General features: G+C 52.1%; 1 protein-coding gene across 2 annotated transcripts; it reads right to left on the reverse strand.

Annotated features, from left to right (window-relative positions):
• Nucleotides 1–4,942: 4,942 nt before the first annotated feature.
• HDAC11 (histone deacetylase 11) lies at nucleotides 4,943–24,224 on the reverse strand. 2 transcript variants are annotated; one of them, XM_084765617.1, is made up of 10 exons: nucleotides 24,070–24,224; nucleotides 23,367–23,515; nucleotides 21,667–21,767; nucleotides 15,223–15,339; nucleotides 14,634–14,676; nucleotides 13,017–13,093; nucleotides 12,047–12,109; nucleotides 11,302–11,398; nucleotides 7,303–7,481; nucleotides 4,943–6,562 (listed from the first exon to the last, which is right to left on the reverse strand). In XM_084765617.1, coding segments are annotated over exons 1-10 (1,044 nt in total). In that variant the 5' UTR covers nucleotides 24,072–24,224; the 3' UTR covers nucleotides 4,943–6,346. The 2 variants fall into 2 exon arrangements, with proteins under 2 accessions (XP_084621743.1, XP_084621744.1); XM_084765618.1 differs by lacking the exon at nucleotides 24,070–24,224 and adding an exon at nucleotides 23,839–23,857.
• Nucleotides 24,225–27,250: the final 3,026 nt, after the last annotated feature.

Here is a 27,250-nt window from a genome sequence, read left to right on the forward strand (position 1 = left end):
AGCTGGGCAGAGATCTGGAGTAATCCAGAGCTAAGGGGGCCACCTTTGAAGCATGTGCCCCTGCCCCCCCAGGCATTCTTGGGGTTCTGAGGCCTTGGGGGAAAAAGCAGAGTTCCTTTAAAACAATGGTGGGCGTGACCACGATCAAGCGACTGGGGAGCACATTGGGCGGCTGCCGGCTCGTGTTTAAGTACATTCCTAAGCTACGAAGAAAGAAATAAAAGTGGTCCCTTGTCTGAGAGCTGAAGAGACAGCAATATTGTGGTATAACTAGGACCAGATGGGCTCTGGGAATTTCCAAAGGCATTTAGCATGTTAGAGAAAATAGCCTTGCAGACACATGCTATAATGGTGTCTGGCTGGCTGCATATCAGTTACGGAGACCATAACAGACCAGCAGGCTGTGTCTTGGCTGCAGGGTGGAGAGGATCAGCCTCTGATTGGGTCCTGCCTGTTCCCCTTTGGCCAGTGTGAGCCCCTTAGACATGGCCCCCTTACTGGAGCCTGAGAACAGCAAATTCACAGTTGGGAAGGGGTTGGGAAGAGGTTTGAAGCCTCTTAGCCAGATTGGTCCAAATGCCAGAACCTTCCACTAACACTTATTGTGGTACAGGGAGCCTATTCTCCCCAGGGGGCATTCAGGGGTGGAGCCAGAGCAAGCAAAGCAGCTCTAAGACACCTGGACTCCTCTGCCCTGGCCAGGAAACCATCAGTGAGACACATAGGCCCAATAAGCACTTCACATGCCCCCTGACATTCTGGGGTGCCTGAAAGCCAGGATAGCCCATTTGTGATGCTTTCCAAGCGACACTGGCTGTAATAGGATGCCCCTCACACTCCAGACAGGATATTCTTGATCAATATGGTAAGAACTGAGTCTTTGCTGTGTGGTGCGCCAGACACTAGAGGACCAACAGACCCAGGTGCCCATGCAGCGCCTCTGCTTCCCTGAGTCAGCCTCCCTTTGGTCCCTGGTACCTGCTGGGGGGGTGGGGTGGTAAGGCTCCCCGTCTCTTTGAGTCTCAGGTCCCCTGGCTATGCCTGGAGAGTGTCCTTGTTCGCTTTCTGTTGCTATGATAAAACACTAACCTAAAACAATTTGAGGAACGGAGGGTTTATTTCATCTTACAGGCCACAGTCCATCACTGAGGGAAGTCAGGACAGAAACTCAAGGCGGAAACTGAAGCAGAGACCATGGCGGAATGGCGCTCACTGGCTTTCTTAGCTGCTATCTTATAAAGCGAAGGCCCACTGGCCAGGAGTGACAGCACCCACAGTGACCTAGACCCTCCCAGTGCGTGTGTGTGTGTGTGTGTGTGTGTGTGTGTGTGTGTGTGTGTGTATCTGTGTCTGTATATATATGTAATGTATGTATGCATGTTTATTACAGGCCCCATAGACTCATCTGCAGATTTGAGCAATTTCTCAATTGAGTTTTATCTTCCTAGGTGATTTTAGCTTGAGTTAAGTTGACAAAAACTAACTAGCATCGAGGCTCGGGTTCTGGAGGGCCCTTCCCATGCAGATCCTTGTCCTCTCCTTAGACTGCTTCAGAAGTGCAGCAACTGGAGTCCTGCCCTCAAGAAACGTGGAGGATAGTGGGAAGATGGACACAGTCTATGGCCCAGCACCCAGCACAGGGCCTGACATCCAGAAAATCAACCAGGAGGCCTGCACTGGGGGAAGTGAAGGCTGGTGATTTACCCTGCCAGTGACCTAGGCCATTGGTGATAGGAAGAGCTGGTGTCAGATACAGTTTTGGTACCTAAGTGAGTTTGTTCACCTGATAGGCTAGCACTTACATGACCCCTTTTTAAAATGGGGAAACTGAGGTACCAAGTTCTCTCTCTCTCTCCCTCTCTCTCTCTCTCTCTCTCTCTCTCTCTCTCTCTCTCTCTCTCCTTTCCTGCAGGACAGAGACAAGGCTTGAACCAGCTGTCCGTATGTTTACCTGCTGCTCACCTGTTTCTGAAAGTGAGCCGCCACCATCTCAGGACAGGCAGTGTGAACAGTGGGTTCTGTGTGAAATGGCCAGCAGGGCCTGGGGTTAGGGACCTGGTTGGTGCTTTGCCTGCCTGGTCTCCTTTACCATCAAGACAAATCTGGAAATGAAGGCGTTAACAAGGCGTTGATGGGGGTCGGGGGTGGGGTAGGAACCGAGGCACAGACAGTGATGTCATTTGCCCAAAGTAGCTAAAAACTAAGTTCAAATCCAGGTATGAGTCCAGACCGGAATTCCCGTGAGACCACGGTACCTGAGAATGCGGCTGTCACCTAGGCTAGAGGGAGAAACTATTGTCACAATGGGCTTTAGAGAGGCTCTCCATTCCCCAGGGGCCAGGCCCTTGTCCCTAGAGCTGACAGCCTTGTTAACTGCCCAGGCTTTGCTCAGCCCCCAGGTATGAAACAGGGGTCTTGGCCTGCTCTACGGCCTGCTGGGGTGCACAGGCCATCAGCTGAAAAGCCTGGTGTCTTTTCCACATGAGCCTTTCAAGCGTGAAAGGCCTGCACTCAGCCCTATGACTCCTACTCTACCCAGTGCCAGCATGACTGACATTTTCCCAGGTTGGCCATCTGGTCTGGACTACAAGGGTACTGCCAGCTGCCTCTCTTAGGATGCTTGGTCAGCTGGGAGCTGGTGGGATCAGAAGAGGAGGGGGTGAGGAGACTATATCTCACCAGGACACATTTGCCAGAGGACCAGCTGTGAGAAAAGGCACCGTATCAGGGTCAGAGAACATGGGTCCATTCCTCTCCATGTGGCCTAACTGTGACCACAAACAAGTTACTTTATGCCTGTGTTCTTTTTGGTTTGGTTTGGTCTGGTTTTGTTTGTTTTGTTTTGAGACAGGGTTTCTCTGTGTAGCCTTGGCTGTCCTAGACTCACTTTGTAGACCAGGCTGGCCTCGAACTCACAGCAGTCTGTCTGCCTCTGCCTCCCGAGTGCTGGCATTAAAAGCATGTGTTACCACCGCCCAGCACATCTGTGTTCTTATCTGGAAAATGGTGCCGATGTGGCTGGGGATCTGGAAGCAGGGTGGTACATTCATTCTTGTCTTTGAACTATCTAGTAGGGCCCTCTTATAATAGACTTAGAGCGCCCTGTCGGGGCCCCTACAGCTGGACACTAGTGTTGCTACCCCATAGGAAGAGACCAATGAGTCCAGAGAGGAGATCCTTTCTCCCTGTCTCACAGCCTAGTAGCTAGGCAGAACACTGTGCTAGGGTCTGTAGTGACAAGGCTGAGGAAGCAAGCACATGCTTAGTGCCAAGTTCTGGTGGCCACCTGCGTCACCCTCCCAGACATACACAGCTACTTCAACCAACAGGACTTTGCAGGTAATGATGCTCTGGTCTCCCCAATCCTTGGGCACAGAGAGCTCCACCTCACAAATGGGGCAGGGGGAACTCCTCAGGATGCCGTCCAGGGATCTTACAGAGCCACGTGTAGCCATGACATCTGATCTGCTCTAAGCTGAGGGTGCCAAGGACTGATGGCTTTCCATGTTCTCTCTCCCCAGGGCCCCTCGGCCTCCAGCCAGTCTCTGCTCTTGATCACAGCATCCCATCAGCCTCTGAAAAAGCCCACATGTTCTCCTAAGCTTGTTTCCCTTTTATTCTTTATTTCTGTTTCTCAAAACCAGGCCCATCTGGAGGCCAGGATGGCCTAGAACTCACCGTGAAGTCTAGGCTTACCTTGCGCTGTCAAATAATCCCCCTTCAGCCTCCCAAGGCCTGGGATTACAGGCCCAGCTCCAGTGTTTTTATATTTTGCTTATTTTGAGGCAGGTTCTCCTGTAGCCCAGGCTGGCTTCAAAGCTGATTTGTAGCCAAGGATGATCTTGAACGTTTGATCCTTCTGTCTCCACCCCTTAAGTTCTGAGATTACAGGTGTGCATGACCCCCCTCGTTTTGTACACAGCTGGCGGTGGAGCTCAGGGAGTCATGGACAATAGGTGGATACTCTACTGAGTTACCTGGTTACCAACTGAGCCCTCCCCTGGGATAACGTTCAAATAGCGATGTACACGGGCCTCATCACCAGATCTGAACAAACACTTGCCTCCAGTGAGCATGATGCTTCTCCTGGCACACCCTGCTGTATGCAACAGAACTCATGCAGTATCTTACACAGAGGCATCTGGACAAGTCTTTCTGTAGCCCCCGTTATACAAATGAGACAGCTTGCAAACTACTCGAGCTGAGACCTTGGTTCAAATCCTCACTCTTTCACTTCAGGGCTCCCATCAAGGAACTAACCAACCCTTCCAACTTCCGTTTCTGTATCTATGAAGTGGGTACAAAATGGCTCTGAATCCAGAGTGCTAGGCAGAGGCTCTCAGGTAAATCATCCCACACCAGACCAATGTCTGCATCTTGTGCAGCTCTGTCAATTCCAGCCTTTATCCGTGTGCTCGCACTTTCCTGCCCACTTGGTTTCTCAGCCCAGATCCCATCAAGCTAAGCTGCTGGGGCATGTCTGGTCGCTCTGCCAAACTGACTGGTCGCTCTGCCTTCTTCGCCTACCTGGAGGCTCACCCTGGGACAACACATCCCTTCAGTTCCAACTGCTTTCACAGCGCTGCCTGACCCCTCCGCCCACTGGCCTGACTGGGGCCCCGTCCACTGCACAGAGCCATCATCTCAGCCCCCACTTTCCCAGATCCCAACCCCAAGTAATCTCATCCCCAGAGATGCCATACCTCCTCCACTTGATACACGCCCCTGCCTGCCCCTCACCCCTGCAAAGGATGAGCCTCACACCCTCACAGCTGATAGAACAGGACTGCAACCCTGCTCATTACTCAAAGACATGTGGCCTAGGGCAAACTCCTCACCCTCTTCCTGGAGCCTCAGTTTCCCTACCTGCTAAAATGGCAACCATGCTATCCTCAGGCCTCCGATGATGGAAAAACAACAACAACTCATCTTGGGCAGTGTCTGGATTGGTGAATTTTAAATCTTTATTTCCAGTGGTCCTCAGGAGGCAGGACTGTCTACCTCAGAACACACAGCAACAACCTGGAGCCTGTAATGGCACACTGACAGAAACTCCACAATGACAAACTGTGCTGTCACCACTCCCCAGTGTCCTTGGAGGTACCTCCAGTCAGATGCAGGGAGGTCATGGCAGAGAGGTGTGGGACTGCATTGTTAGTTCTGTGGGGTTTGATCCAGGTAAATGGTTTGGACAATCGGTGACCGTGGCACCCTCCCCACTCCAGCAGAGGGAGTGTGAAGGAAGCCATGGAGGCTGTGGGAATACCCCACATGGTGATGAATATGAGTCCTGTATTTGGGGCAGATCCAGGGCAGGAGAAAACCCAGCTGGCCCACATCCTCCCACCCCTGTGCCTTTGGTTAAGTTGGCAATCACTAGCTAGGGTGGGTGCTTTCCTGCCTAGGTCATAGAGGGCCCTCCCTGGCTGTCCCTTCAGGGTAAAATGGCTAGAAGGCAGATAGACCTTGGGGCCACAGACAGAGATGGAAACCGGACACTTTGGGTGAGGCCAGTGGAGACTGTAGCTCACCCAGGGTCTGTGCAGCCACTCTACATAAATGTTACCTTCGCTGCCCTCCCTCCAGGAAGCCCCGCCTAGGACTAGCTTGGCCACCAGCCCCCCATATGACTCCTGTTGCTGGGCCTCACCTTCCTCTCTTCTTCATCCTGGTCAGCAACCTCTTAAAAACTCCAGTTTGGGGGGTCACTCCTAAATTAACCATTCCCCCCAAACTTGCTCCCACGCTGAACAAAGGAGATTACTGCCAAAGTGAGGGCCTTGTGTGTCCTCAGCATCCCTCTGGACCTTGATTTATTGCGGGGAAGCCAATCTGGAGACTCCCACCAAGCTTTCTTTCTTAGGCATCCATATCCCTATCAGGGACTCCTACCTGTTGGCTGAGGACCCAGCGCCCCCTGGAGGCTGGCTATGGAAACTTTCCGCAGACCCACGGGCATCAACGCTCAGAAAGGGGGCCTCTTTAGACCCAAGTGAGGGAGTGAACCAACCAGGTCAGCTTGGGCCCATCTTCTAGCTGATCTGGACAGCAGGTGACCCTATCCCAGAGGTCCCTCCCTGTGGCTAGAGCTAAGCGGTCTTCCCTGACTCTTGATGACCTGCCTGCATCCCGTGTGGGCTCCTCCCTGGGACTCAGCTCTTCCACCCCAAGGCCCAGAGGCCCTTGGGCACCTGGTGGGGAGTGGAGGAGCGGCCAGCAAGGCTGGCTCCTGCTCTTCCTGCCCCTCCACGCTCACTGGCAGCTGTCTTCACAGCAACAAACACAGGCAGGTGGGCGGGTGGACGGGGTGAGGGGGCAGGTTATGATAATGTTCTGTGAGCAACTGTCAAGGCACAGCACAAGAAAGCAGAGGAATGCTTGAGTTCTGTGCCGAGACGCAGGGAAACTCAGGCCCAATGAGCCCCAGGTCATGCAGATTGAGGATGGAGTCGGCAATAATACGGGCTGTGCGCTTCTGGTACCCACCCGAGGTCACCATGAGGATGGGTATATCATGGGCTCGAACCACCCGGAAAACCACTTCATCCCGCTTCACAATGCCCTGTGGGAAGAAAGGAAGGGTGAACTCAGACAGGCCCGAGTTGCCATGGTGCCGGAAAGCACTGCTGCAAGCCTAGCCCTGCTGTGGACTGCGGCTGTTTTAGCTCATCTCCTCCCAACAGAAGGAGAGAGCCCGTATTTTTGGCTGCTGCCAAACTTGAGAGCATGACTTCCCTGCCCTACCAGAGCCAGAGCACACAGCTTAGGAGATAGACAATTGCCCACAAATGTCCCTCCCTGGGGAGGGAGGCAAGATGTGTCTCTGGGCTGATGGACACATGCCCTAGGTAGCCCTAGGGTCAGTTTGAACATGAAATATCCCCCACAGGGCCATATGTTTGAACACTTGGTCCCCAGCTGGTGATGCTGTCCAGGAAGGTGCTAGACCTTTAGTCTCCTGGAGAAAGTGTGTCACTGTGGGTAGGCTTTCTTTGACATTTTATATCTGGGCCCCACTTGCTCCTCTTCCCCCCCCCCCCCCGCGCCCTGCTTCCTGTGTACAGATGAAATGTGGCATCTGCTTCCTAGCTGTCCCCCTAGCCTCATGCTCCTCCTGTCATCTTCCCTGCCATGACAAACTGTATTCCCTCAAAATCTGTGAGTCAAAATAACCCAACTCCCTACACTGACACATTTATCGGGATGTTCTATCTCAGCAACGGAAAAGTAACTAATACAGTCAGAACATGCCCATGCTAAGGATGTGTCAATCCTCAAGGTGGCCCCCATGTTAGGACATACCGCTGGGCTGATGGACAGCCCCCCAAGGCGGTCCCCCTCAAGGACGTCTGTGCCCGCGTTGTACACCACCACATCAGGCAGATGCTCCTGGAGGGACCGCCTCACATTCCTCTCCACCTTTTCCAGGTATTCCTCATCTTCTGTGCCCCACTCCAACTCCACCTTCCGCCTGATGGCCTCTGGGAAAGAAACACAAGTAGCCGTGAGTTCGAGGCAGAGAAAATGAGGCTGAGGGTTGGAAAGATGTGGGGACTTGTTGACGCCCACAACACGACTGACTCCGTCTGTGTCTGGCCTCCAATTTCACCAAAGCTGAGTAGCAAAGGGGCACCTATGGGAGTGCAGGTGACTAAAGATGAGACCCTTCACCCCTGAGGGCCTAGAGACCCTATCCTTGAGCCCCAACAACACTGGACACCCCCTACATATTCAAGCCCAGGTTCCAAATAGTCCAAGGTCAACATAGGCCGAGCCAGCAGTGGACTTACCTCGCCACCTGTGCATAAACAGCCCTGGATGTTTTCATCTTAAGTGTCCCCCCAAGAGGTCCACCTGTTGAGGGTTTGGTTCCTAGTCTATGGTGCTACTCTGTGGTGCTACTGGACCTTTAAGAGGTGGAAGAAATGATGCTACTTGGGAATGATATATCAGGACCACACCCCTTCGTGCATCTCTGTCTTCAGCCATCATGAAGTGAGAAGCTTTTCCTACCACACATGTAGCCATGGTACCCTGCAACAGGGCCTACTGAGCATAGACCAGGACCAAGTCATGGGCCAAAGCAAACCTTTCCTCCTTGCAAGCTGGCAGCCAGCTCTGCTAAGAGGTTGCTGTTGACCTTGGTAGTGGTCCCATGGTAGTGGCATCTTTAAGATTATCCTATAAATTCTGTCTCAGGGACAGAAAGCTATGCTACCCAAGGAGTGGCCAGGTTGCTGATTTCAATCCTGATCTCAGAGCCTTTGGGTTATGCTTGAGTCCATTTTTGCTGTTTAAAAAAACAAAACAAAACAAAACACTGTCCTCTAAGAGGCTCCACCTAGCAGGGGATCAAAACAGATGCTGAGACTCACAGCCAACACTGGGCAGAGCACAGGGAGCCTTGTGGAAGATTGTGGGTCAGGACAGAAGGACCAGAAGGGGCAAGAACTCCACAAGAAGACCAACAGAGTCAACTAGGCTGGGTCAGTAGGGCCTTACAAAGACTGAAGCACCAACTAAGCAGCATGCATGGACTGGACCTAGGTCCCCTACACATATGTAACCAATGGGCAGCTTGATCTTCATGTGGGTCCACTAGTAAGTGGACCAAGCACTGTCTCTGACATGGACTCTGTTGCCTGCTTTTCGATCACTTCTCCCTAGTGAGGCTGCCTTCCCTGGCCTCAGTGGATAAGGATGAGCTCAGTCCTGACTCGACTTGATGTGATGGGGTGGGTTGGGGGGGGGGGCTCCCCTTTTCTGAAGAGAAAGGGAAGGGGCTATGATCAGAATGTAAAGTGAATAAATAAACTTATAAAATATTGTATTATATTTTCACTTAGCTTATATTGTATTTTATTTTAATTACATGTATATGAGGGTGCGTATATTAGTGCAGTGCCTGCAGAGGCCAGAAGAGGGCAGCAGATCACCTGGAGCTGGAATTATAGGAGCTGATATGGGAGTTGGGAACTGAACTCAGTTCTTTTTAAATTGAGTTGTGTTGTTGTTGTTGTTGTTGTTATTGTTGTTGTTGTTGTTGTTGTTGTTGTTGTTGTTTTCTTCCAGCCCTCTTGCTTTTGGTACCAGGTCATGGGGGTATTGTTGTGACATATTTTAGGAATACTAATGGGAACATCTGAACATTGGGCAGGAAAAGTCATTGAGTACTCAATGGCTCAGGGGGCTGCTCTGTGGGAGCTTGATGGAATGCTGAGAGCAATGCAGACAACAGAGGCTGGGGCTGTGAGGCTTCAGGGGGAATCATAGGATCCAGCAGGCCCACAGGGCCTGTTTTCTAGTAAGAATCTGCGGCTCTAGTCACCTGGAGCTTAAGGACCAGCTGTGACTAACAAGAGACCTGAGGCACTGAGGTGAAACCTTTGCCTTGCTGGGACAATTAATACTAGTCAGTTGGGGCTGAGAATTAGTAATGATTAAGAAGCAGCTAAAAAAAAAAAAGAAAGAAAGAAAGGAGGAGAGGAAGAAGAGGAGGAAGAAGAAGAGGAAGAAGAAACTAGCATCATTAAGGCAAAATCTTCTGGGGAAGTGTTTCCTCAGGCTCAGCGCACAGAAGCAGAGGTGCAGAGGGGCCAAGGCTGTATATTGTGCTGGAACCTGAGTTTTATGATATGTAACTCTCCCAAATGGTACTGGTTTTGAAGGCCAAAGGGGTCATGGAGAAAAGTTGAGGTTTGGTACTGTGTGGCAGCATAAGAGACCCTGAAGAGAGGCCAGGAGATGCTATCAATAAAGGTGCACCCAGTCACAGTGTAGACTTCAGAAATCCTAGTACCATGGGATGACCAGCAGCTGTGGAGTGCAGCTGGCCTGAGCACAGGACACAACATGTGTATACTGCAGAGACTGGAAGTAGAGAAGTAGCCCAGGCCCTTTGCAGCCCAGAGGATTATGGGTGGATCCCAGATGTCAAGCACTGAATTTTTTTTACACCATTGGATTTTTGGGTTTGCTTTCATTTGATTGTGACTGTGCCCTAGATCTTCCTTCACAAAGTGAGAAAATGGGTTTATTTTGATTTTTATGGGAACCCAGTTATCTGACTATGAATATTTTAGAGAAACTTTGAACTTTAAAAGATATTTTAGGTGTTTTAAAGAGACTGAACTTTTAAGGTGCTTGAATTTTTAAAGCCTAGAACTTTTTTAAAAGTCAGAATGTTGCCGGGCAGTGGTAGCGCATGCCTTTAATCCCAGCACTCGGGAGGCAGAGGCAGGTGGATGCCTGTGAGTTCAGGGCCATCCTGGTCTACAAAGTGAGTCCAGGACAGCCAAGGCTACACAGAGAAACCCTGTCTTGGAAAACCAAAAAAAAAAAAAGTCAGAATGTTTTATATTATGATATTAACATACCATCCTGGGGACAAATGAGAAAGGAAAGGTTGTAGTTGAATAGTGACGTGTTTGTGTGTTGACAAAGGGTCAATTATGTTGCCTAGTATTTTATGGCCAAGAAAAGAGAAGAAACTGAGCAAGTCAGGAGGAGCAAGACAGTAAACAGCATCCCTTCATGGCTTCTGCTTCCATTCCTGCCTTGGGATTCCTGCCCGACGTACCTCATAATGGACCATATATAGACTGTAAGTTGGAAAAAACCCTTTCTTCCCTAAATTGCTTTTGGACATGATGTGTTTGTTTGGCTTTTTTTTTTTTTAAAGACAAGATCTCTCTGTGTAGCCTTGGCTGTCCTGGACTTGCTTTGTAGAGGGTTTTTTTTCCCCTTTGGGGTTTGGGTTTGGGTTTGTTTTGTTTTTTCAAGACAGGGTTTCTCTGTCTGTGTGTCCCTGCCTATCCTGATTCATTTTGTAGACCAGGCTGGCCTCGAACTCACAGTGATCCACCTGCCCCTGCCTTCCAGAGTGCTGGGATTAAAGTCATGTGCCACCATGCCTGGCTGGTCATGGTGTTTTATCTCAGCAATAGAAATCTAACCAAAACACAAATCTTCTGAGCTTACCTCAGTTGTCTTTATGTTTTTTTATTGTCTTCTCTCTCTCTCTCTCTCTCTCTCTCTCTCTCTCTCTCTCTCTCTCTCGTCATCTATGCTTACATCTAATGCTTACATCTATGCTTCACATCTAATGTGAAGCCCTTCTATGTATTTTTCTGGACAAGTATCTAGTTTCTATGGTCTTGAGGGTCACGTGACTCCCTCAGGTCTCCATGTGCTTGTGGGTACAGTGGGAGCACCCACTTCATGGGAATACTACAGATAAATGAGGTGGCATAGCCATACCCACCAGGCACATACAGAAGACAGAGTTGGGATGAAACTTACCTTTAGCAAAGCGGTCCCCAGGATAGATGTGGCGGTTATAAACATCCATTATGTACACACGCTTGTCACCCATGAAGTCTCGCTCATGTCCATTGCCCTGTGGGCAGACACAACCGTCACTGCAGGCAGATGCTCTCAGGAAAGGGGGACCCCAAACACCACAGGAACTGATTCCTGCTTTGTGGCGTGAGTGGCTTGACCATAGGGACATAGTGTCAGACAGCTGTCAGGCAGCAGAGCTGGACACACTCCAGACATGACCGCGTAGCCTCCTTCAGAACCTGCAGTATGCTTAGCCCTGATTCTCACCCTCTCTGTGAAACAGGGCAGTATCTGGCCTGCTACCCTCTTGGCTCTGCAGGGATGTTTTTGGAATCAGGACATGGAGAGCAAACCAAAGGGCTGTGCATATGTGACTTGATTTGCTTGGAGCAGAATTTAGGGAGCAGAGCAGGTGAGGCTTATAAAAGGCCTCCTGCCTGATATAAGAGTGATCAGCCGGAGGCAGTGGAACCCCTAGGGTTCAAGGACAGGAGCAGTGATGAGGATCGACCACCCTAGCTGGGCTGAGCCAAGTCCAGCTAAGTCTGCACCTTGAGCAAAAGAGATTAAACTGGCTGAAGCACACTTGGACCATTTCCTGAAAGAGGGTACCCCACAGTGTGGGGCTGTGTGTCAGACAGAGGCTGCCAGGGACATGGGAAAGGGGCTCTCACCATAGGAAAGTGCTGGGGCCTGGGCTCACCTGATGGGCGTCGAGATCAATGATGGTGGCCCTGGAAATGCCTTCCACACGCTCAAACAGGAACTGACAGGGAGAGAAGACGTATAAGGACTGGAAAGGCCAGAGGACCCAGCCCTTTGGGGACCAAGGGTTGAGGGGTCAAGAGGACAGTAGGCAAGACATTGCTTTCCTAGGAGTGCTGAGGTACTGGGGGAAATGGGGGGGGGGGTCAGGGAAGGCTCTGGAGACAGGCAGTGTACTATGGCCTCAAGGTTGGGAGATCAAGTCCAGAATTCCCTGGGGAATGTCGGGGTTGAACTATCAGCCCGGCAGTCTTTGGATTTAACTCCTCAGACTTTGCTTCATTCTATGACGCTAAATCCTGATGCCTCTTCCTCCTTGAGGGGAGCCACTTCCATCTTCCCCTCCAAGTTCTCCTGTGCCCTGTTCTAACCGCCAGGCCTACTGCCTGTGAGAACAGAGACTCCCATTAGCCTGGCACACACCATGAGACTGGGCAGAGAGCTCATTGTGGGCTCAGAGGTTCCACATAACCACAGTCCGGGGCAGGCTTCCTCATTTGTGATGCTCCAGGGTTCAGTGAGGGGAGGTGCAGGGGGAGGAGCTGGGCCCTGGTTAGGATATGAAGTCTACGGCAGCTGTGCAGAGCACCGTTGTCACCGCGATCCCAACTTCTCCTTGGCCCATTCCTCCCCTTCTTCCTCTTCTTCCTCCCTGCTTCATGCCCTCCGCCATATCCGCAGCCCTGAAACCTGCCTGCCTTTCCACCCACCACCTACTCCCAGCGCTAGACAGACCCTCTCATGGCCAGAATGAGTCCCGGCAGGTTGAGCAGATAGGGAAGAAGTCCTTCTGCACTGTGAGGAAGTCCCTCCCCGCTGTGAGCCCACTTCCCTGCCCTGGAGTGTGTGGGAAGCTACGGCGGGGGTGGGGGGTGGAGGGACAGTACCACAGGTTCAGAGAGACACACCTTGATAGCCAGTGTGATGTCTGCATAGGCACAGAAGCCCCCACCGCGGTCACTGGAGCAGTGGTGGAAGCCGCCACCTGCAGAAAGGCAGACAGCGGTACTGGTCAGAGCCAGGTCCGGGTGTCCTCTACCTCCCTACCACCCCTGCATCCCGCCCCCACCACTTCCTGGTGGGATTCCAGGTTGGCCAAGTGAACAGGACACCTGGGCATGTCATCACTCCAGGCCAAGACGTAGCTCTATGCCAATAGCCACCTCACCCCACAGTAAAGGCTACTTCTCAGAGAGACCCAGCCATGTCAGCTAGCTGAGATGCCCTGGGGTTCCCATACTAGGGGAGGGGCCGCACCAGCAGGTGTGCCTTGGACCCAGGTGCTCCTCATAGTGGACAGAGGGGACTGGGAAGGGTACTCCTTGGGCCATGCTACCCCTAACTTTGAGACACAGTCTGGGAGCCCTTTCTGACTTGGACCAGAGGGATGCTGTTGCCTGCTTCCCTCTAGAATGGCTAGGAAACTGCTACAGCCCCTGACTCCCTGAAGACCCTGGGTTACAGGTCTGAAACGGAGTTCCAAAACCACCCATACCCCAACGGTGTGAGGCTGGGGCCATGCAAGTGAAGGACTTGCCTCTTCCACTCCCTGGGGGACCCCTAGCAGTCCACCCAGCTTGCTGAAGCCTCTCTCTAGCCCAGAAGAGAACTCCATGTTCACCGGTATCTTTTACAGATGAACTGCCTCGGGCACAGAGAGGATCAACAGCATGCCCAGAGAACACAGTTAGCAGACAGCAGCACCATCGGTGAAGGCCAGACTTGAGCCGGACCTAGATGTTCAACTTTAACCAGCCCCTCGTTTCCATGGCACAAGTGTCACCGAGCTCCTCCATGAACTGAGAACCATGTTACAGGCAGGCAGGGCACAAATCACACAAGCGTTTGTGCAAATTGGGCATCCTAGTACCACGGCTATGCCAGGTCTTGATGCTGGGTAGCCAGCAATGCACGCAGGGAGAGGCATGGCCCCTGGCCATGCAGAGTTCACAAAAAGGGATCAAGGCCTGCTACAGGACCCCCGCTCAGGCCAGCAGCACCTTCTCACTATGTTCAGTGCCTCGTAAGATAACTATGCAATAGCAAAGGAGAGGCTGCTGGGGAAAAGGTTCTTCAACTGTCAAGGACTGTGAAGGCAGATGTATAGGGGCCACACACAGAACCAGGGAGCGTTGGCCCTCAGGATCCCTGAGCTGCCACTGAGCTTGGGCCCCTCCACTCAGCATATGACCAAGGCCTGTCCACTGGCCTAGGTCCCAAAAGAATGAAGCCATTCAGTAGAGCCACATGGAGGCAACTAATACCATGCAGACATGCCCAGGGACCTGCCTAAGGGATGGGGCAGGCTCTCCAGGTGGGAGAGAGCTAACTTCCTGTCCTTGAAATATGTAAATGTTGGACAGGGCACTCTCAGGACAAATCTCCCACACAGAGGTACTGGTGGGGCCTGCACGGGAACAAAAAGGCTGCAACCCCATTTCCAGGCTACTGAGCGAGCTCTGAGGGCTTCTCTGACCTTCTGTCCCCACACCCTTTCCACATCCACCAGGACAGCCAGCACTCACCGACATTGATGGCCCAGCCTCGCTCCACAGCAAGCTTCCCAGCCTTTGGAGACAAGCAGAGGGTTGGAGTTCAGGCCTTACCCTGAGGTACGTGTGCATTCAATCTAAGCCTCGAGCAGAAATAGGCCACAGGTGGAATCGGGCAGCACCCAGGGGGAAAGGACCAGACAGCCGGCGTGGGGGTGGGTTTGGGGAGGCCCTTCTGATTTTACAGGGAAAACCTCAGACTCTCAAGTGAAGTGAGCCCAAAAGTCCCGTGTGGCTTTCAAACGGAAAAGAGACAGTCTGCCTATGGAAATTATGCGAGCTGGTGGCTGCGATCCTGCAGGCATTGGGTGTGAGTGAGCGATAAATACAAAACTCCACAGTGTCAGAGGACAAAGACCATGGCTGGGACAGACCTCACTGATTCAGACACAAAGTGTCCCTCGACCAGCTCCCCATCCTGTAAGTAATGCTACTGTAAAATATACTGTTGTTGGGTTACAACACAGTAACTCAAACTGTCATTGGGTGGGGAGGGACCCTACAGGGCAAAACGGGGAGCGGGGAGGATAGGGACCAGACGTGCACACCCCACCCAGCCTACCATGATGGTGCCTCCAGTCTGGGTCCGCAGGGGCCTCAGCACCTTCCTCTGCACAAGGAAGTTGGGGAGAAAGATGACAGGGGGGATCTCAGTGATGGTAGCCACCACAAAGGACCACTGTGGAAAGAGACATGGAAGTCAAACTCGGTGCCAGGCCTGAGCATGGTGGCTTCCCTCCCTCTGTTGGGAAGTGACAGCTGGGAGCCACTTCCCTGTCTATCCTAGCTGTAAGCCTGGGCTCTGTGAAGTTGAGCAGTCAGCGTTCTGAGGCACTCTTCTGCCCTCTTGCGTCCAGAACAAGGACTGCAGGTTCCTCTGCGCCCTGCTGCCCAGGCTGCCCAGCCAGAACCAGGAGGGCCTTGGCTCTGACGCTAAGTGCCAGGCAGCACTTCCTAAGCACTTAGGGCCTATGAGACACACCCAGATGGGCTTGGGGGGTCCTGTCTTGTGCTGGGACACTTGTAAGCCAAGGCGCTATGACAAAGAATCAGTCTTCTTGGGAAGGACGGGAGGGCTTGTGGAAGACAACATCTACGAAAGGTAGACAGTGAACGAGAGTCCCCCAGATGCAGGCATTAGGCCAAAGATGCAAATTAGGGCGAAGAATCTAGTCCAGGAATGACAGGAGCTGAGCACGGCAAGGCAGAGCCTTTTGTGGCTCAGGACCTGGTCTGCTAGCGCAGGCTCACAGCATACTGTCGGAGCAGTACAGGGGCACAGAAAAACAGAAGCCAGGACTAAAACCTAAACTCACAAGGAAGCCCCTGCTGCCCATCTCCAGCTGATGTGAGCTATTTTGTTACTTTTCCTGCACTTCCGATCCTGCCAACCCCTGAATTTTGTTACTTTTCCTGCACTTCCGATCCTGCCAACCCCTGAATTTTGTTACTTTTCCTGCACTTCCAATCCTGCCAACCCCTGACGCCTCTCCTTCCTGCTAGGTGCTGCAGAAGCAGGACTTGAGGTGTCTCGCCCCCTCTGCTGCTCCTCGTTCTTTTACTTTTGTTGGAGACACCGTCTCCCTACATATCCCTGGGGTGTCCTGTTACTATGTAGCCCAGGCTGGCCTGCAACTCAGAGGTCCACCTGCCTCTGCCTCCAGAATGCTACCCTGCCTGTTCGGCTATTATGGACAATTATTCCTTGCTTTCACTAGGCCAAGGCCCATGTCTAAATGGAGTCATACTTACCTGGAACCTGAGTACACCCTCTTGCATAAATTATGCCTAGATTGCTTATAACATGGACCATGTTATACTCTGAGAGGAGTTTATGTCACAGTTTAGTGATTAACACACGAAATTTGTATGTTAACATGGGTACCATATATATATATATTTTTTTTTTTTAGAATATTCTTTTTTAAAATATTTATTTATTATAATACAGTGCTCTGCCTGCATGTACACCTGCAGGCCAGAAGAGGACACTAGATCTCATTGTGGATGGTTGTGAGCCACCATGTAGTTGCTGGGAATTGAACTCATGACCTCTGGAAGAGCAGTCAGTGCTCTTAACCACTGAGCCATCTCTCCAGCCCAGAATATTCTTTCTCCCATTGTGATTGGTTGGCCTGAGAACAAAGGAAGGACCTAAATATATGGAGTCTTTTGTCTTGTTTTGTTTTGCTTTGCTTTGTGTTTTGGTTTTTCAAGACAGTGTTTCTCTGTGTAACAGTCCTGGCTGTCCTGGGCTCACTTTGTAGACCAGGCTGGCCTCGAACTCACAGAGATTTGCCTACCTCTACCTCCCAAGTGCTGGGATTAAAGGCGTGCGCCACCATGCCCAGCAATATATGGACTCTTGCCTGTAATTATGAATCAATTTTGAGCTTACAGTCATCCTGTTGTCCTACCTTGGGAGGTGGGGGCAGAATAAAAAGAAGTTTAAGGCAACTTTGGCTGCACAAGACCTCGTCTCAAAGAACAAAACAACAACAGAAATATGTTGTTTAATTAGAATCTCGTGCCCTCGGTTACTTCAGACATATTTCAATGCTGGCCAGCCACTGTGGCTGGCGGTTGGCCACCTGATTTAGGACATGCCCATCGCAACAGCTTTATCAGGCAGCACTGCTTCAGAAAAAAAACTTGTTGGTGACCAAATAAAACATTGGTGCAGGGGAAAAGGGGCCTGTGGCTCGGCTTGGAGGAAGGAGGAAAAAGGGGCTTGGCAGAGTGGGCTGTGGGCCAAGGATATAGTAGTTACAGTGGTCAGGGTGTGCGGCTGTAGAGCCTCACAGTGACACACAGCGCAGTGAGAAGAAGACAGAGCTACTGAGAAGAGCTCTGGTGTGGAGGGGACAACAGGGGACAGATAAGATTATCTGGGATGTGTAGCAGGCTAACCAGGGGACAGGCCAGATGAAGTAGGCAGGGCCCACATAGAATGCCTGGTGACAAACTCAGGTGGGGCAAGGGCTCCAGAATGGTCGGACTGGACGTGGTGCTGTGACGGGACTCTGGAGTCCCCCCTGGGCTCTGCCTGAGTTGTGTGGTTTGGGGTGCAGCCCTTTCCCTCTGTGTCTGACTCCTTGTCTGCAAACCAGGGCCTGAAAAGAGGGAGGTGGAGAAGCCTGTCCTTACCTCCATAAAACCCTGTCCTAGCTGCCCAGAGGCTACACAAGAGCTGCACATGGCCACTCACATGTCTGGGTCGCCATCCAAGGCTTCATGACATCTGTAGCTATCCCCCTTAGATGGACACTAGTACCATCCAGACTAAATCTAAAACAGGCCTAGGGGCCCATGCCTATAAATCCAGCTGCTCGGGAAGCTAGGCAGGAAGATCATGAGCTCAGAGACGAACCTTATCTCAAAATTAAAAAGGTTTGTTTTTTGGTTTTTTTTTTAAGAGGAGACAGATGATGTAGCTTAGTAACTGAGTGCTTGCCTAGGGTTGGTCTCCAGAATGGAGAAAAGAAAAATAACTATAAAACAAAAGAGCCTAAAGTCCCAGGGATCCCTGGGCGTTCTCACTTCCCTTGCACTGCCAATCAGTCCAGTGCTTTGTGCTGAGTGCTGTACTCTTGACTGGATGTCCTCTTAGGCTCCCGGCTGCTTCTATCTTCTATTGGTTATTTCATTTTTGCCTGATATATACTTAATAAACTCATTCACCCAAAACTCATATGGCTATGCTGATCTTTTCTTGGTACAGAGCTGGTGCATACCCCAAATAATCAGAATTGGGTATTCGAACATATGTGTATGGGTGTATCCATAGCAACATTGATGATCACCAAAATGGAGAGATAACTCACATGTACATAAGCTAATGGATGGACAAACAAGATGTGGTACACCACATGGTAGAATAGTATGCATCCATGAAGAGGGATGTGTTGGGGGTGGTGTATGGCTCACATACTTGAGCTCCCCACTGGGGAGGAGAATGCATGACACCCGTTCAACTTGCTGTGCAGTGAGGCAAGCCAGAGGCCCACGCTCACACACTGTTTGATTCCATCTGTACTAAGTACAAAGTACGTGAGTCTGTGGAGACGTGCTAGAGATGGGCGGGGACCGGGCAGAGGGCAGAGGGCAGAGGGCAGAACACACCCTGAGAGTGAAAAGAGTACTCGGTAGGATCAGGTTTCCTTTCAGGGTGATGGGAAAGATTGTGGGTCATGATATCACATGGAAGATGATGGGAATGCTGAACTTTTAAGACAGTGGCTTGTAATGTATGTAACTAGCCACATTTTCTTTTCTCTTTTAAGATGAGCCTCTTGGGGGAAGAACTGACCAAGTCAAAGGCCCAGGCTCCCATTCCCTATAGCCTTTCCCATCTTTTGCCATCTAGGTGGTTGGAGGTGAGCCTCCCTCCCACAGGACCTTTGCAGTTTTGACTCCTGCTTGGACTGCCCTCCCCTCACCTCACACCCTTCCTTCACAGGCCTTCCACCCTTCAGGCCTACTGGCCTCACTGACCTCCAGCCCCTACCTTGCTGCCCCTGCACCCTTCCCCAACTTTCTGTGGGCACTTGGTACACGGTCAGCTAGCTGTTTCTTCTCTGCTCTCCATTGGAGAGGGACTTGGTCTCTGGTTCCATTCCATCCCTGCAGGACCCAGAACAGCGTGCATGCCAGTTATGGACTTGCTAACGGTGCTCAGGGACAAACATCAGGAGCTGCCCAGCTGTGACCTCCTTCCTGGGGCAGAGTCCTAGAGGTCACACAGCCCTAGGTTGTACACACAGTAGATGCTCCTGCACCAATGTTATGCTCCTCTTTTGGTACCCTGGTCATTGGGATGGGAGGCTGCAAGCACTGCACGGTTCCCATCCAGGGCAGGTGTGTGGGCAGAGCAGATGAGGCAGAGGGAGGGGGGATGGTCCACAGCATGAACAGAATGACCCAAGAATAACAACCCTGGGAACCACAGACAGACCTTCCAGGCACGGCTGGGGGTGGCCACAGCAGAGAAAAGGGACAGACAACGCAGAAATGGTGTGGGAGAGGTGTACTTCAGCTGTGGCACTAGACAATGGGTCTCACCTGAGTGGCAACAGCACCTCACCCATCACTCCCCCACATGGTACTTGGGAAAAAAATTCACATTTCCTCCTCAGCACGCCAGACCCAGTGTGGCTTGGTGCTGGCTGGCCAGGTAACACACGACCTGGCATGTTATAAAAGTTATGTTTCCCCCTCTTTGATCTGGCTTCCAGAGAGCTCTGAGGCACATGCTACTTCCCCGTCGTCTTATGTGTTATGCAGATATATCTGGGTCCCCTGCCCTGCTCTTACTTTCTATCTGGGACCCACAGACGATACTGCTTCAAGAATTTTGGCACCAAAAGCAGGCAGGCAGCCCGCCGTATAGGATTCCCTGAAGGTTTCTTATAAATGGGCGGGATCCTGTTAACTATGCCACCAGCCCCCACCTCATCCAGTGCCCACTCTGTTTTTGGTTCCCTCCCTGTCCAAACTCAGAGTGTCCTACCCCTGGTTTTCCATTCCCCATCCCCACCCGCACCCCGCAGCCCCCACCCCCGCACCCCTGGCTAGGCTCCTGGGCTACGCACTAACCACGCATGTCTCAGCCCCAGGAAACCAGGGCAGCCAGGCACTGGGCTTCCAGCCAACGCCTCGCACCTCTCTCCTGGGAGTCAGGACGCAGCGTCTTCCTGGCAATCTTTCATGAGATCACACTGTCATGGCCCATCTAGAATTCTCACAACTCAGGCCTCGGCTATCAGGAAAAGAGGCCAGCAGCTGTGGCCCTAGTCCTGAATAGATCCCTGCAAGGGTCCTCCCCATGTTTACCCACCCCCTCCCCCAGGAAGTGACCTTGAGCAGGCACAGCCTACTTCGGAGCCAAAGTCTTTTCAGACAGACTGAAGCACCTTGCTGACTTCTGCCACCTGTGGAGTCCTCAGGTCAAGATGACTCTGACAGGAAGCTTGGGGGGCAGGGACTCCCACGCTCTGAGGCAAAGACTCAATGGCACCCTGATGCAATTCCAGCCAGGGCAAGCTGGCAGCCACGGGCCTCCCACACCACCCTGTCGCATAAAGGACATACTAAAGACTTTGACTCCCAATAGGAGCTTGACGCCTCCCTCCTGTGCAAAGCGGCCATGGGCACAGTGGTAGCCCAGTGTGGTCTGCAGCTGGGATTTAAAATCTTATAGTTAGCACATTCAGAATCAGGGTGGGGGGCGGGGGCGGGGGCTGAGGCTAAGTGATAGGGTGCTTGCCTAACAGGCATGAGGCCCTTAGTTCAATCCCAATAATCATTAAAAAAACAAAAACAACCCCCCCAAGAAAGCCCAAAGCAAAAAAAAAAAAAAAAAATTGAAAAAAGAAAGAAATCTGAGAATATCATTTAATAATCAGCATTCTGGCTTCTCTTGAGAAAGCAGGTACTGTAGTGATGCTGGGTCCGACTGTGCGACAACCAACCACACGGCCCACACGGCCCACACGGCGGCAGGGGAAGGGTCTTCTGCAGTTCACCCCAGATGCCTCCACCTGCCCCCACCCTGGTCTTTATGTTCCCTGAGGGACTCTGGGGTTGTTTGAAACCCATTTTTGCCCAAGAGTTTTCATTTACAAGGAGTCCTTAGAATAGCGTCTCAGCCCACTACAAAACCAGGAGAGTGAAGTAGCCTTCGTGAACAGGACAAGGCCTCGTGTCCCTCCCCCTCCCACTGAGGTGATCCCAGCAGGGGCCTCTGAGGCCTGTTCAGGGCACAGGCTGAAAAGTCATTAATATGCCCAAAACTTCTAAGGGGCTCTGCACACCCTTGCTTTCACATACCCTGAAAATGGGGAGCTAACTACCCAGAGATACCTTCTTACGGCCCCCTCCTTATCTTAAGAACTAGAGTCTCCCATGTTCCCTGGTGCTAGGGACAGGAGTAGGGACCGCCACTGCTCAGCTCCCCCCTACCCTAGCCACTGCACCTGGCCACAGCCCACAGATCCCTGTACTGTACCTTGAGCTCATTGAGATAGCGCCTCGTGTGCACCACCAGCAGGTCCTCCTCCGAGGCCTCCCGCGCCTCCACCAGCATGCCATCCGACAGCAGCTTCTCTTCTGGAACCACAGAGCAAGCCCCTGCTTCCTTTCCAACTCTCAGGCCAGGCCGGGCCCACTAAGACCCTCCCTCAGGCTCCACGCTGGCCCCTTGGCAGCCCCTCAGCACACAGCGAACTTGTGGGTATTCTGAGAATGGCTGCCCCCCTAGGCCAGTGTGGCCAGTGGCTGGGCCCTCTGCCCCAGGGGGTGTTGAACTTGAAAGGCACAGAAGTCTCCACACTTCCGTGTTGCTGACAGCCACCAGGTGAACTTAGGTACAACTGACTTCCAGCAGCAGATGGCACAAGGAACAGGAATGCTCTCAAGGTAGAAAAGGCCCTTGGTAGCAACCCTCCCTCCACAGGTGGCTCAGGGCAGTACTGCCTCTCCTCAATCTCGGCCAAGCCTTGCTCAATCCCCTTTGCTAACCAAAGGAGAGCAGCGGCTCCCAGGCAGCAGAAGCCAGGGCTGAACAACTGCTGTTTTCAGAGTACTGCCTTCCTGCTGCGACCTTCTATTTATGGCAAGTGAAACTGCCTTTTCCCATTTTGATGACATGGGTTTCCTTCTAAAACAAATTTAAGCTTTAAAAACTCTCAAAGCTCATTTAATATATATATGCAGTAAACACAGGAGGAGGTAGTACACGGGGGCATCAGGGTATCTGTGTGGCTTAGGGTGTTTAGTGTCTGTTTCCTGTATATGATTACCAAAGATTCATGTCATTTTTCAAGAGAAACTGAGGTTGAGACCAGGCACTTCCCCCAGAGTACTGTGAGACTGGGCCATGATGCTCTGGCTTCTAGAGAAATCAGAATCTAGGGTCTATTCTCAATGAGTCATGCTCAGAAACCAACCAGTCCCAGCCATTCCTACACAGAGATCCAGGCAGGGCTCCCTCTCACAGCATTCCCCACGACCTCTGACACCTCCAGACTCAGCCCCAGGAGCTTGCCCATCCTTCCCCACCCTCAGAAGAGCAGGAGTAGAGGGACAGGTTGCTCCCTCCCAGCTGAGGGAGATGAGGAGCCCTTCTCTTGAGCCACTGGGAGAGGCAGGAACCCAGGGGCCAGCGAGAGGCCCAGCAGGAAACCATTTGTGCAGGCAACAGGCGTGCAAGGCTAGCATCCCAGGCTTACGCCAACACCAGGCATCAGTTGTGTGCTTTCTACTCCATGTTTTCCTTTGGATGTTCAGGCTGGTCCCTCCAGCGGAGGGAAAGGCTGTATCACTTGCCGTAGATAGGAGGTCACCAGGGGAACAAAAACAAACCCAACAGAAACAGCTGTGTTATTAGCGTCTAATCCGATCCTATTTTCTGCACGATGCAGAGCTGGGAGCTTGCTCTGGGTTATTTAGGAAGGCAGACGGGGACTAGGTCTAACTGGAGGGGATATGAGACAGGGCCGTCGTGCTTAGCAGCCTGCCTACAGAGACACTTTAAGAGCAGGGCAGAAGGCAATCAGGGGACTGAAATCAGATAAGCATGGGATGCAGGTCTGAGGGGGGTGATAAGGATGGAGAGAAGAAAGAAATGGAGGAGGCAGATGCAAGTCTGAGGAGGTGAGGATAGGGAGACGGATGAGGCAGATGCCAGCGTAAGGGGGGCCTTCTTACCTTTCAGGAAGTTGATCACCTTGCCCCATTTCCCAGCATCAAAGGGGTGCAGCTTCTCCAGGCCCATGAAGGTGATGTTGTAACGCGGCGAGTACACGATGGGCCAGCGTTTCTCTGGTACATGCTGGTACAGCTGCGTTGCGTGCGGCCTTCGATGTGCAGAGAGAGAGACAAATGCAGATATGGAGGGCAGCCTCCTTATGGAAAGCAGTCTCCCCCTCCCCACTCGCACCAGGTCACTTAACACCAACAGGAATGAAAACAGCTTCTTCCTGAGCCCTAGCTGGCTTTAACTAAATCAGCTACCAGCACAGTCCTCACAGTAGCTCTGGGGACCAGGTGTGCCCAAGGTCACATGCCAGTGCCAGGTGTATTCAGGAGTACTGGCGCCAAGGCCCAAAGGCCTGCACTGGGGAAGGCGGGGTGTGGGGTGAAGCGGGGTGGAATGTGGCTGTCTCACGAGTCGGCTCACGCAAATGAGAAGCTGGGAACAAAATGCGCTGGGGGGTGGGGAGTAGCGTGTAGATCGCAATGGCAGGAGGCTGTGCCTTCGTAGCAGCCCTGCAGCCCACCGCGGTGCCCTGGGGAGAGGAGACCCACCGTTCGCCCTCGCGGTCTCCCAGCCCGCCCCCAACTGTCCCGCCGCGCCCACAGAGATACCCAGAACCCAGGCTTGGCCCCATGCGCAATCCCACACACTCACATCCCGCAGCCGGCCCTGCCTGCTCTGGCCTCCTCTCCGCACCGGGAGGGGGTGGGAGGGGTGCAGGAGGCGGGGCTGGCGTTGAACACGCCTCCAGGGCTCTGGGAGCTGGGGGTGGAGCTCTGGCGTGCAGTAACGTCACAGACGACTGGACGGTGCTGGCCAAGAAGAGGCAACCAATGGCGTGCCGCCTGGAGGCGTGGTCATGTGCAGCTCCGCCCACATTCCCAGGGAAGAAATAAACAGACACTTGCTTAGGTGACGTGATGGCGGGCTTCTCAGCACCTTGCGGGCTTCTGTGGCCTCAGTGTGGGAGTGGTAGATCTGTTCTGGGACTACATCCCCGCTGTATGTTCCTTCCTGGGATGAAGCCCTCAATTCCTGTACCATCTGTGGCTGCTTCACCATGGTATAAGCAAGCACTCCCCACTTGTCATAACATTCCCTGAGCCTCAGTTTCCCTATCTGTAGAAGAGGCTGGGTGATGCCATCTTTAGGGTATACAGTCCTATGGATCTGAAGATTTCTCCTGTGCCCATTCCCCCCTGCATCCTGACCCTGGAAGCTGACCCAACAGCTGTCTGTGTGGCTGGAACTGGGAGGAGGCCCCAACAATTGAGCCCAGAAGAAGAGACAATGGGCTTCTGTTGGCCCAGCTGTGTCCATCAACCAAACAGAAGCAGCTGACCCGAGGGCTGCCAGGAGCTAGCATGGTAGCTGGGGCTCCAGGGTCATGCTAAGGGAATCAGCTACATTTTTTGTTTGTTTGTTGTTTGCTTGCTTGAGGGTGGGGCATCGTGCCACAGTGCGCATGTGTAGATCGGAAGCTTGCTCTGTGCGGACAAGTTTCGCCCTCCACCTTTGTGTGAGTTCCAAGGACTGAACTCAGGTTCGGTGGCCTGAGCACCAATAACATGTATTTGCCAGCTGAGTCCTATCCTGGGCTGACAGCTTTGAAGAGTGCCTCTGGTGTGTCTACTGTTAGATTTTTTTTTTTTTTCAGAAAATAGCACATAGACTGTGAAAGATGCTGAGGCAAATTATCCATAGGAGTGTAAGGTCAATCACGAGTTACCGCACCAGCCATAGGTAGTGAGGCAGAGCCTGAGGAGACAGAGCTTTCAGTTGGGGGTGGGGCAAAGGCAATTTCTTTTCTTAGAGGTTCCGGGGAGTTTCCATACCATGTGACCTAGCCTATGAGCTAGGAGTTACAGAGCCTGGACCACAGTAGATAAGACAGTGAACCTGTAGATCAAGGTTGCTTTGGGTTTGGTCAGGAAGAGGGAATGGCATTGGCGTGCCACAGTGTGGGAGGGGAATATTCCTTATCCCTTTGTGATCACGAGGCTCTCAAGCCTGTGTGCCGCCCAGACTGGGCCATCTGCCAGGGTCTCGGCCTTGGGAGGTTGTGTCAGTTCTATGAGCTTTCACTGATGCATCTAGAGATGAGCAAGGTGATGTTGACTGTTCACCTTGCGCAGAAGCTGAGAGCCTGCAGGGTGACATCAGATCTTACTTGCGCGCCTGTTGGTAATACAGCACTAGGTCAGTCCCCAAAGCCTCATGCAACCCTGAAAAACTGTCCCCATTTTATACAAAAGAAACCGGGGGGTGGGGGGGGATGGGAAGTGAAGTCACTTGCCCAAATATCAAGAGTGTGGATAAATGTGTAAAACTTAGTGACAAAAACACAACATACTGCCAGAGAGGCTGGTCTCATCTCAGGGGACTTGCTCTGGGGTTTGGGAAAGCAGCCCAGGTGAGCATCAGGTTGAGAAAATGAGTCAGAGCATGCAGCACCTAGGAGCTGAGGCCCAAGAGAGCAGAACCAGTGTAAGAGTATGACCTAAGTTTTGTTTTTGTGGCTGAGGAGGGAGATGGCCTGAAAAGCACCGGAAATTGTTAATCCCTTCAGACTGTCACAGCAGGCTGGACTGTCTGTCTGCACTGTCATGTGTGAGAATAAGCTGTGTGGTTTGAGCAGCTGAAGGGGGGGGGGCAGCTCTAGCACACCTGTTAAGACCCAGCAACAGGGCCACAGCTGTGTACACAGCAGACAGAGCGGAGAGCCTCGGCCAAGCCCAAGGGTTAGTGGGAGAAACAAATCTTTATGTTTTACAATGTGCATGGGTTCTTGCCTGCGTGTGCAGTGTCCATGGAAGCCAGAAAAGGGTGTCAGGGCCCCTAGAATTGCAGTTACAGATAATTATTAGCCACCATGGGGTGCGAGGTATTGCCCTCCAGGGCTCCTGGAGTAGCCGCAAGTGCTTTCAATCACTGAGTCATCTCTCCAGCCCCCAGGAGGGGCAAACCTTAAAATAGGAAGCAATGGTCATAATTACTAAATGTAGTATTATTGTAAACTGTTCAGGCTGAGGCTCTGAGGAACTGATGCAGCCCTGGCCCACAGCAATCACAGAAGGCTACTGTGGGTTTTCAATTTGAGCAGTGCATCTTTATAATGCCATCATGATAAGACACTGACTTACTGAACATTGTATGTTTATTATCCTTTCCCTTTCACACCATTCAAATCATCTTGGGATGCATTTCAATTAAAAATGAACAAGAGGGGCTGGAGCGATGGCGCCGAGGTTAAGAGCACTGGCTGCTCTTCTGGAGGCCCTGAGTTCAGTTCCCAGCAACCACATGGTGGTTCATAACCATCTATAATGAGATCTGGTGCCCTCTACTGGCGTGTAGCTGTACATACAGACACAACAGTGTATCCATATAAATAAAAATCTTAAAAAAAAAAAAAATGAACAAGAGTTGCAGATGTGGCTCTATGGTAGAGCACTGGACTTAGCTTAGCCCTGGGTTGGATACCACAATCACCACCACCACCACCACCACCACCACCACCACCACCACCACCACCCAATCGGAACACAGAATTTCCTATGCAGTATATAGGTGGTAGGGGTCCTAGGGGCTCCCAAGTGGAGCTTTCTGACAGCTGCCAAGCTCAAGCAAGGCTAAGCTGGCGCCACCGCTGATTGACAGCCCTCCCACTCCAGACTAAACTGACAGGAAGAGCGCCAAATACACCTGAGGCTGGGAAGCAGGCTGCAGATCCTCAAGGATCACACCGTTGCCTTAGCAACATCACCATAGCAACAACAGCAACGACTGGCTCTTGGGCATTGCCGCAGTTTCTGGTGCAAAGGTAATCAAAGCA

This window comes from Acomys minous (assembly GCF_964271855.1).
Source record: "Acomys minous genome assembly, chromosome: 17".
NCBI classification, from domain to species: domain Eukaryota; kingdom Metazoa; phylum Chordata; class Mammalia; order Rodentia; family Muridae; genus Acomys; species Acomys minous.

Excerpts from the sequence above, each read along its gene's own strand:
- HDAC11 (XM_084765617.1), bottom strand. Across the intron at positions 12,110-13,016 it reads ACATCACACTGGCTATCAAG|TTCCTGTTTGAGCGTGTGGA; the intron begins GTGTGTCTCTCT and ends TCTCCCTGTCAG. Across the intron at positions 11,399-12,046 it reads TTGATCTCGACGCCCATCAG|GGCAATGGACATGAGCGAGA; the intron begins GTGAGCCCAGGC and ends GTCTGCCCACAG.